Here is an 11,195-nt window from a genome sequence, read left to right as displayed (position 1 = left end):
AACCCTAACCTTATCCATTATAGCTAACCCTTTCCCTAACCCTAACATGAACCATTATAGCTAACCCTTACCCTAACCCTAACATGAACCATTATAGCTAACCCTTACCCTAACCGTAACCTTATCCATTATAGCTAACCCTTTCCCTAACCCTAACATGAACCATTATAGCTAACCCTTACCCTAACCATTATAGCTAACCCTTCCCCTAACCCTAACCTTAACCATTATAGCTAACCCTAACCGTAACCTTATCCATTATAGCTAACCCTTTCCCTAACCTTATCCATTATAGCTAACCCTTACCCTAACCCTAACCTTAACCATTATAGCTAACTCTTACCCTAACCATTATAGCTAACCCTTCCCCTAACCCTAACCATTATAGCTAACTCTTACCCTAACCATTATAGCTAACCCTTCCCCTAACCCTAACCATTATAGCTAACCCTTCCCCTAACCATTATAGCTAACCCTTCCCCTAACCCTAACCATTATAGCTAACCCTTCCCCTAACCCTAACCATTATAGCTAACCCTTCCCCTAACCCTAACCATTATAGCTAACCCTAACCCTAACCATTATAGCTAACCCTTACCCTAACCATTATAGCTAACCCTTCCACTAACCCTAACCCTAACATGAACCATTATAGCTAACCCTTCCCCTAACCCTAACCTTATCCATTATAGCTAACCCTTTCCCTAACCCTAACATGAACCATTATAGCTAACCCTTCCCCTAACCCTAACCTTAACCATTATAGCTAACCCTTTCCCTAACCCTAACCTTAACCATTATAGCTAACCCTTACCCTAACCGTAACCTTATCCATTATAGCTAACCCTTTCCCTAACCCTAACCTTAACCATTATAGCTAACCCTTACCCTAAGGTCTTCAAGGAGAATGCCCCCACTTCTATATCAAAGATAGTTCAAAAGAAATAAACACTGCAGTACATAATATAGTAATACTATAGTATTTATATAGTAAACTGTAAATATGAGTGTATAGTATTTTAATATCTTACCAAAAACACTATAGTGTATAGTATACAGTAAAATCCACAAAAAACTGTTTGTAACAACTAACTATAGTGTCTGGTATTTAGAGATCCTCATTCTGTTAGATCCCCAGAAAAGGTCTACATTACACTGACATATCCATCACAACCATTCTCTCGCCAACCTCACTGACCTGTAACCAAAGAGCCCGGATGCCCGGATGCCCTGAGACCTGAAACCACTACCCCATTACGATGGAACAGCTCGTCAGAACGGCAAGAACAACAGAGGACGAGGAGAACGAGGAGTAGGATGCACTACTTGCCTACTGCTGAGGGAATTCAGTACATCTCGCTTACAAGAGGAGGCCTATGTCACTCACAGTTGGCTGTCAGAAATATAGGTCTGCCAAAAAAGGAAAAACAAGACGTGGGGATTTATTTTGTATTATTATTATTATTATTATTATATATATATATTTTTTTACATAAGTCAGTGCATGCGGGCAGCTATTTAAATGGCACCAGTTCCCTTTTATGTAAATGTTGATAGTCCTCAACCACCACTAAGCTTTTAACCATCTATTTTGTTAAGGGCTGTATCTATAAGAGAAGTCTCTCAAGTCGGTGCTGTGGGTAGGGTACCAAATGAAGTCTGTTTGATAATAATAAACTGGGAATTATCTGCTTGTCAATTAATTAATGGTTTCTAGTTTATGTTCCCATTTCATTTACCGCTGCCTGACTTGCTCTCGGTTGACACATACCCCCAGTGCCCCATTGCATTTCCAAACAATAAAAAACACTGGCAGTCTGGGAAGAGACAGAGCCTTCAATGTCCCTACTGTAGTTTATAGTCACTACTGTAGTTTATAGTTCCCTACTGTAGTTTATAGTCCCTACTGTAGTTTATAGTCACTACTGTAGTTTATAGTCACTACTGTAGTTTATAGTTCCTTACTGTAGTTTATAGTTCCCTACTGTAGTTTATAGTCACTACTGTAGTTTAGTTCCTTACTGTAGTTTATAATCCCTACTGTAGTTTATAGTCACTACTGTAGTTTATAGTTCCCTACTGTAGTTTATAGTCACTACTGTAGTTTATAGTTCCTTACTGTAGTTTATAGTCCCCTACTGTAGTTTATAGTCCCTACTGTAGTTTATAGTCACTACTGTAGTTTATAGTTCCCTACTGTTGTTTATAGTTCCCTACTGTAGTTTATAGTTCCTTACTGTAGTTTATAGTCCCCTACTGTAGTTTATAGTCCCTACTGTAGTTTATAGTCACTACTGTAGTTTATAGTTCCCTACTGTTGTTTATAGTTCCCTACTGTAGTTTATAGTTCCTTACTGTAGTTTATAGTCCCCTACTGTAGTTTATAGTCCCTACTGTAGTTTATAGTCACTACTGTAGTTTATAATCCCTACTGTAGTTTATAGTCCCCTACTGTAGTTTATAGTCACTACTGTAGTTTATAGTCCCTACTGTAGTTTATAGTCCCTACTGTAGTTTATAGTTCCTTACTGTAGTTTATAGTCCCCTACTGTAGTTTATAGTCCCCTGCTGTAGTTTATAGTCCCTACTGTAGTTTATAGTTCAGCCACTACTGTAGTTTATAGTCCCTACTATAGTTTATAGTCATGAAGGTAGTACTGAACGTGTGATAGGTGAATGAAATTGACTTAGACTGTTTCTCCAAGTGTGACAACAAAGACAAAGCTTGTTGTCAAAATTCGGTGTGCCCTTCATTTTGAAGAGGATGTGCTCTTTAGTGTTACAATACAATTTATTTGAGTAACAACATTAATTTGTCAATGACACAAACATAAAACCATAACGATTAATACTGCACCTTTTTTTAATACAAAATATAATATTGTTCTTTGCTGCATTCCACAGCATGTTCAATCTTTTAAAAATTAAAAGAACAATAAACGTTTGAGTCATTTCCCCCCCTCTGTCTCAAGAGCCCTGTGTTTCTGTCAGCAGTGTCCTTGTGATCCTTAACAGGTGTTTAGTCTCCTCAGAGAAAGTGACCCACAATCCATCTGACAATGTCTCTCATTCAAAGGGCTAGAAAAGTCACTGGCTCTCAGTGGTAGGAAGACAACACCATCACATCCTCAAACCAGACCTATATTCCATGGTCCCTGGTGTAGACGTGCCATATTTAGTCTAGTTAAGCATCAATGGTGCTCCACAAAAACAAAACAAAAATGCTTTGAACTGCACATATTTAAGATCACTACAGTATCATTTTGTTTGGGGGGGTGATGCCTGTAAGCATCAACAAAATAAATCTACACAGCAGTAAATACACAAAGCACAAATGTGACCTCTCAAACTGGAGATAAGTATGCCGTTCCAGTGATGTATTTCAATATTCAGCACAGGTTATACAGTCTAATAATTCACTCTCTTTAAAGACCCCCCAATTGAAGGTTGAATTTGATTTGACACATTTTCCAAATAAACACTTGCTTCAAACATGGTACAACAAATTGTATATCGCCCCCCCTCCCCATGCGGCCAAAACAACCACAGAACCCAGGCATGGCGTTTTGTGTCTGACTGTCTATTGAGAGACACCACGCAGAGACACCACGCAGAGACACCACAGCTATGTAGCTGCAACAAACCAATGACCATGTCACTTCAACCCCCTGTCACACACACCCTGCTTTATAGATGAATGCAGGAGATACCCAAGGTCCTTTCAGAATACACTGTATATCTTTCACCCTGTTCTCTCTCCTTCCATTACGTGTCCGCAGATCAAAGGGAGACGTGGTGTGCCAGGCAGTCTGGCAGATGAAGACCCCAACATCAAGGCCGCCGTGAGCGGTAAGTCAGTACGCCTCGACTCCCCTCTCCACCGTCGCCAAAACCCCCTCCATCCTCCACGTCATTCCAAACCATCATGTTCCACAGATCGGCATCAGATCTAGGATGACTAATCCTGTGTGTGTGTGTGTGTGTGTGTGTGTGTGTGTGTGTGTGTGTGCGGGATGGGTTGGCGGGTGGGTATTCAGAATTAAATTGCCATTTGAAAGACATGTACTGTATGTGATGGAGTGGCCATATATTACATATCTATACTGGTCATCCTCTTGATCCCAGATCAGATACTCATCATGGCTTCCTGAACCCAGCTCAGATACTAATCATGGCTTCCTGAACCCAGCTCAGATACTAATCATGGCTTCCTGAACCCAGCTAAGATACTAAACATGGCTTCCTGAACCCAGCTAAGATACTAAACATGGTTTCCTGATCCCAGATCAGATAATAATCATGGCTTCCTGAACCCAGATCAGATACTAAACATGGCTTCCTGAATCCTACTCAGATGCTCATCATGGCTTCCTGAACCCAGATCAGATACTAATCATGGCTTCCTGATCCCAGATCAGATAATAATCATGGCTTCCTGAATCCTACTCAGATGCTCATCATGGCTTTCTGTCTGTCTTACTCAGTCTGTCTGTCTCCGTCTGTCTCTTTCTCTGCCTGTCTGTCTGTTTCTCTCCGTCCGTCTGTCTGTCTTCATCTGTCTGTCTCTCTTTCTCTGTCTGTCTTTCTTTCTCTGTCTGTCTGTCTTTCTCCTTCTGTCTGTCTTCCTCTGTCCGCCTGTCTGTCTGTCTGTCTTTCTCCGTCCTTCTGTCTGTCTTACTCAGTCTGTCTGTCTGTCTGTCTGTCTTTCTCCTTCTGTCTGTCTTTCACCGTCTGTTTGTCTTCCTCTGTCTGTCTGTCTGTCTGTCTGTCTGTCTTTCTCCGTCTGTCTATCCGTCTGTCTGTCTGTCTGTCTGTCTGTCTGTCTGTCTGTCTGTCTGTCTGTCTGTCTGTCTGTCTGTCTGTCTGTCTGATGCTCAGATCTTGTACTGTGCACATTGACCATTTGGTGTTGGCGCAAAAAGCATGGAAATACAGTATAAGATGGTCCTCTGGCTAGTTCTCTGCAATAGATAGTCAATTACCCTACAATACACAGTCAGTTACCCTACAGTAGATAGTCAGTTACCCTACAGTACATATAGTCAGTTACCCTACAGTACATATAGTCAGTTACCCTACAGTACATATAGTCAGTTACCCTACAGTAGATAGTCAGTTACCCTACAGTACATATCGTCAGTTCCCTACAGTAGATAGTCAGTTACCCTGCAGTAGATCGTCAGTTACCCTACAGTAGATAGTCAATTACCCTACAATACACAGTCAGTTACCCTACAGTAGATAGTCAGTTACCCTACAGTACATATAGTCAGTTACCCTACAGTACATATAGTCAGTTACCCTACAGTAGATAGTCAGTTACCCTACAGTACATATCGTCAGTTCCCTACAGTAGATAGTCAGTTACCCTGCAGTAGATCGTCAGTTACCCTACAGTAGATAGTCAGTTACCCTACAGTAGATAGTCAGTTACCCTACAGTACACAGTCAATTACCCTACAGTAGATAGTCAGTTACCCTACAGTACATATAGTCAGTTACCCTACAGTAGATAGTCAGTTACCCTACAGTACATATCGTCAGTTCCCTACAGTAGATAGTCAGTTACCCTGCAGTAGATCGTCAGTTACCCTACAGTAGATAGTCAGTTACCCTACAGTACACAGTCAGTTACCCTACAGTAGATAGTCAGTTACCCTACAGTAGATATTCAGTTACCCTACAGTACATATAGTCAGTTACCCTACAGTACATATAGTCAGTTACCCTACAGTAGATAGTCAGTTACCCTACAGTAGATATTCAGTTACCCTACAGTACATATAGTCAGTTACCCTACAGTAGATAGTCAGTTACCCTACATTCAGTTACCCTACAGTAGATAGTCAGTTACCCTACAGTAGATAGTCAGTTACCCTACAGTAGATAGTCAGTTACCCTACAGTAGATATAGTCAGTTACCCTACAGTAGATAGTCAGTTACCCTACAGTAGATAGTCAGTTACCCTACAGTCAGTTACCCTACAGTCAGTTACCCTACAGTCAGTTACCCTACAGTAGATAGTCAGTTACCCTACAGTACATATAGTCAGTTACCCTACAGTAGATATAGTCAGTTACCCTACAGTAGATATTCAGTTACCCTACAGTAGATATTCAGTTACCCTACAGTAGATATTCAGTTACCCTACAGTAGATATAGTCAGTTACCCTACAGTAGATATAGTCAGTTACCCTACAGTACATATAGTCAGTTACCCTACAGTAGATATAGTCAGTTACCCTACAGTAGATATAGTCAGTTACCCTACAGTACATATAGTCAGTTACCCTACAGTAGATATTCAGTTACCCTACAGTAGATAGTCAGTTACCCTACAGTAGATATTCAGTTACCCTACAGTAGATATAGTCAGTTACCCTACAGTAGATAAAGTCAGTTACCCTACAGTAGATATTCAGTTACCCTACAGTAGATATAGTCAGTTACCCTACAGTAGATATAGTCAGTTACCCTACAGTAGATATAGTCAGTTACCCTACAGTACATATAGTCAGTTACCCTACAGTAGATATAGTCAGTTACCCTACAGTAGATATAGTCAGTTACCCTACAGTAGATATAGTCAGTTACCCTACAGTACATATAGTCAGTTACCCTACAGTAGATATAGTCAGTTACCCTACAGTATATACAGTCAGTTACCCTACAGTAGATAGTCAGTTACCCTACAGTCAGTTACCCTACAGTACATATAGTCAGTTACCCTACAGTAGATAGTCAGTTACCCTACAGTAGATAGTCAGTTACTCTACAGTCAGTTACCCTACAGTACATATAGTCAGTTACCCTACAGTAGATATAGTCAGTTACCCTACAGTACATATAGTCAGTTACCCTACAGTAGATATTCAGTTACCCTACAGTAGATAGTCAGTTACCCTACAGTACATATAGTCAGTTACCCTACAGTAGATATAGTCAGTTACCCTACAGTAGATATTCAGTTACCCTACAGTAGATATTCAGTTACCCTACAGTAGATAGTCAGTTACCCTACAGTAGATATTCAGTTACCCTACAGTAGATATAGTCAGTTACCCTACAGTAGATATAGTCAGTTACCCTACAGTAGATAGTCAGTTACCCTACAGTACATATAGTCAGTTACCCTACAGTACATATAGTCAGTTACCCTACAGTACATATAGTCAGTTACCCTACAGTACATATAGTCAGTTACCCTACAGTACATATAGTCAGTTACCCTACAGTACATATAGTCAGTTACCCTACAGTAGATATATTTGGTTGAACAGTGTGTTCTATTGGGTCCAACAGTGTGTATGTTGTATTGGGTCCAACGGTGTGTTCTATTGGGTCCAACAGTGTGTTCTATTGGGTCCAACAGTGTGTTCTATTGGGTCCAACAGTGTGTTCTATTGGGTCCAACAGCGTGTTCTATTGGGTCCAACAGCGTGTTCTATTGGGTCCAACAGTGTGTGTGTTCTATTGGGTCCAACTGTGTGTGTGTTCTATTGGGTCCAACAGTGTGTTCTATTGGGTCCAACAGTGTGTGTGTTCTATTGGGTCCAACAGCGTGTTCTATTGGGTCCAACAGTGTGTTCTATTGGGTCCAACAGTGTGTGTGTTCTATTGGGTCCAACAGCGTGTTCTATTGGGTCCAACAGTGTGTGTGTTCTATTGGGTCCAACAGCGTGTTCTATTGGGTCCAACAGTGTGTGTGTTCTATTGGGTCCAACAGCGTGTTCTATTGGGTCCAACAGCGTGTTCTATTGGGTCCAACAGTGTGTTCTATTTGGTTGAACAGCGTGTTCTATTGGGTCCAACAGTGTGTTCTATTTGGTTGAACAGCGTGTTCTATTGGGTCCAACAGCGTGTTCTATTGGGTCCAACAGTGTGTTCTATTGGGTCCAACAGTGTGTTCTATTTGGTTGAACAGCGTGTTCTATTGGGTCCAACAGTGTGTTCTATTGGGTCCAACAGTGTGTTCTATTTGGTTGAACAGCGTGTTCTATTGGGTCCAACAGCGTGTTCTATTTGGTTCAACAGTGTGTTCTATTGGGTCCATCAGAGTGTTCTATTGGGTCCAACAGAGTGTTCTATTGGGTCCGACAGCGTGTTCTATTGGGTCCAACAGCGTGTTCTATTGGGTCCAACAGCGTGTTCTATTGGGTCCAACAGAGTGTTCTATTGGGTCCAACAGAGTGTTCTATTGGGTCCAACAGCGTGTTCTATTGGGTCCAACAGAGTGTTGTATTGTTCCAACAGTGTGTGTGTTGTATTGGGTTGAACTGCGTGTTCTATTGGGTCCAACAGTGTGTTGTATTGGGTTGAACTGCGTGTTCTATTGGGTTGAACTGCGTGTTCTATTGGGTTCAACAGTGTGTTCTATTGGGTTCAACAGAGTGTTCTATTGGGTTCAACACACTAAAGATACAGTGTTATTTCTATTTTGTAGATTGTCTGCTTGTGACATTGGAGTTTGGTACAATGCGTATTTTGTATATAAAAAAAAAACATTGTATGGACACAAGAATGCAATGTTTACTACAATGCCTGCAGTAGCTACTCGGTCATAACTCATAACTAAATCACAACCAAGAATGCAGTTTTTTCCTAGAGCTGCTGAAAATGAAGGCTAGCCATGTTGTGTTTTCAAGGTGACCCAGTGAGATTTACAGCATATCTGACAACCACACTGAATTAAAAAGGAGCATGCAATTTGTATAGGAGTTGGAGCCTGCGTGTGTGTGTGTGTGTGTGTGTGTGTGTGTGTGTGTGTGTGTGTGTGTGTGTGTGTGTGTGTGTGTGTGTGTGTGTGTGTGTGCGTATGTATGTGTGTGTGTGTGCGTGTTTGTGTGTTTGTGTGTGTGTTTGTGTGCGCGTGCGCGCGTGTGTGTGAATAAGTACACACCAAGCGCCTGTGCACTGAAACACCAGCAACAGATAACAGATGGTCCCCCTGCATTAAAAGTGTTTTATTTCCCTACAGAAACCAGATATGTCAAAAATAAGCCTGTGCAACATTAGTCATTTGGAATATTCATGCCGGTGCCCTCTATCCGTTTTCCTCTTCACAGCCAAAATACCACCAGTCCAAATCTCCTCAGGAACTAGGTGAAAGGGAGGCAAGGGGGGGGGATCCAGTCAGCTGAAATGGGTAAAAAGATTCACATGACTATAATGGTCAGACTTTGTTTCTGGTCTCTTAATCGAACATGCATGGTACACGGTTACAATGAGCAGTTCTGTAGATTATTCTACATGTTCATGGCTCGTCATGCGTCCCTCTTAACCTAAACCTCTGGACCGCCCTCCTCTGAGCTTTACTCAGCCCGGCTACTCGACCGTGGAGGACTCTTGGCAGCTCTCCAGTACCTCTCCTCCTCTCCTCTTCTTCTCTCCAGTACCTCTCCTCCTCTCATCTTCTTCTCTCCAGTACCTCTCCTCCTCTCCTCCTCCTCTCTCTCCAGTACCTCTCCTCCACTCCTCCTCTCTCCAGTACCTCTCCTCTTCTTCTCTCCAGTACCTCTCCTCCGCTCCTCCTCTCTCCTGTGCCTCTCCTCCTCTCCTCTTCTTCTCTCCAGTACCTCTCCTCCGCTCCTCCTCTCTCCTGTGCCTCTCCTCCTCTCCTCTTCTTCTCTCCAGTACCTCTCCTCCGCTCCTCCTCTCTCCTGTGCCTCTCCTCCTCTCCTCTTCTTCTCTCCAGTACCTCTCCTCCTCTCCTCTTCTTCTCTCCAGTACCTCTCCTCCGCTCCTCCTCTCTCCTCCTCCTCTCCTCTTCTTCTCTCCAGTACCTCTCATTCACTCCTTCTCTCCTCTTCTGCCTGTCCTCCTATCCTCCTTCCTCACCTCTTTAATTTCCTTCCACCATATTATCCTCTCTAAGGTCTTCTCCTGCTCCCTTCCTCTCTCACCTTTACTACCCTTCCTCTCTCACCTTTACTACTCTTCCTCTCTCACCTTTACTAACCTTTCTCTCTCACCTTTACCACCCTTCCTCTCTCACTTTTACTACCCTTCCTCTCTCACCTTTACCACCCTTCCTCTCTCACCTTTACTACCCTTCCTCTCTCACCTTTACCACCCTTCCTCTCTCACCTTTACCACCCTTCCTCTCTCACTTTACTACCCTTCCTCTCTCTCACCATTCCATCCATCCTCTCGCACCTATCATCTTTTTTATTCTCCCTTTCTCTCTCTCTTTCCTTTCTCTCTTGCTCTCCTTTTTCTCTCTCCTCTCTCTCTCTCTCTCTCTCTCTCTCTCTCTCTCTCTCTCTCTTTCCTTTCTCTCTTGCTCTCCCTTTTCTCTCTCCACTCTCTCTCTCTCTCAGCTGCCGTTCTTGTCCTTGGTGGCGCGCCTGAGCCTGCATCATTATCAGCTCTGAATTAACCATCCGCTCAGTCGGCAGCCCAGGGCCCACTAGGGGCCTGGCACATGTTTTTCTACCTTCGGAAAAACAGGAATTCTGAGTAGCAGTTTTCTCACTCTCTCACCGGTCCCTCCTGATCAGGGTTAACGCATGGCAGCATGCATGAATGCGGTGTGGAAAAAACGACCGGCATCAGCGTCGCTTATCGCGCAAATGCAATATAATTTATTCGGGGGATATGCAAATCCAAAAATCACTCTGCCTTGTTTACCCGAAGGGACCTGCTGATTCAGAGTGTGAAAAGAGGAGGAGAGAGTGAGTGAGGAGGAGAGAGGGAGAGCGGAACAATCGAAAACCAAACAAATCCATGTGCATGTACGGAGGCGCCCAGGCTAATTTAATTGGATTTCTTTAAGCGTCGGAAATGGAGGGTGTGAGACTGATGTTTCTTTGCCCGTTTCAAGGCCACAAAGACAGTGTTAATTACTGAGAGGCTACATTATGGCCACAAATTGCCTTGGTTTTACTACGTTTGTCTGTATACCACCACTCTTACCAAGACATGGCTGGGATGTTGCTAGGTCCAAAACTGTACCTGCCATATTGAATTGGATATGCCTGTAAAAATCTACCATGCATAGCGATATGGAATAGACGAAACAGGGCATACTTTAGTTATCTAGTTATCAAACAGAGCAGTGCTACGACCACCATAAAATGCTAATGTTCATGCAGTGTTTCTTAGGTGTCAGGGGTTAGAGTATCAAATCAAATCAAATGTATTTATATAGCCCTTCGTACATCAGCTGATATCTCAAAGTGCTGTACAGACACCC

The 11,195-nt window shown here is 42.6% G+C and overlaps 1 protein-coding gene across 4 annotated transcripts in view; it reads left to right on the top strand.

The window, feature by feature from the left end:
- Nucleotides 1-11,195, top strand: part of LOC115133681 (glucosidase 2 subunit beta-like) — a 321,308-nt gene that overhangs the window by 137,076 nt on the left and 173,037 nt on the right. For all 4 annotated transcript variants that reach the window (XM_065021985.1, XM_065021984.1, XM_065021987.1 and 1 more), the window contains exon 10: nt 3,780-3,849. In XM_065021985.1, the coding sequence (XP_064878057.1) occupies nt 3,780-3,849 (70 nt within the window). The remainder of the gene's footprint in view (nt 1-3,779; nt 3,850-11,195) is intronic.

This window comes from Oncorhynchus nerka, linkage group LG8 (genome assembly GCF_034236695.1).
Source record: "Oncorhynchus nerka isolate Pitt River linkage group LG8, Oner_Uvic_2.0, whole genome shotgun sequence".
In the NCBI taxonomy this organism is placed as follows: Eukaryota; Metazoa; Chordata; class Actinopteri; order Salmoniformes; family Salmonidae; genus Oncorhynchus; species Oncorhynchus nerka.
Note: the sequence above shows the minus strand (reverse complement) of the source record. Positions and strands in the feature narration are given on the sequence as shown.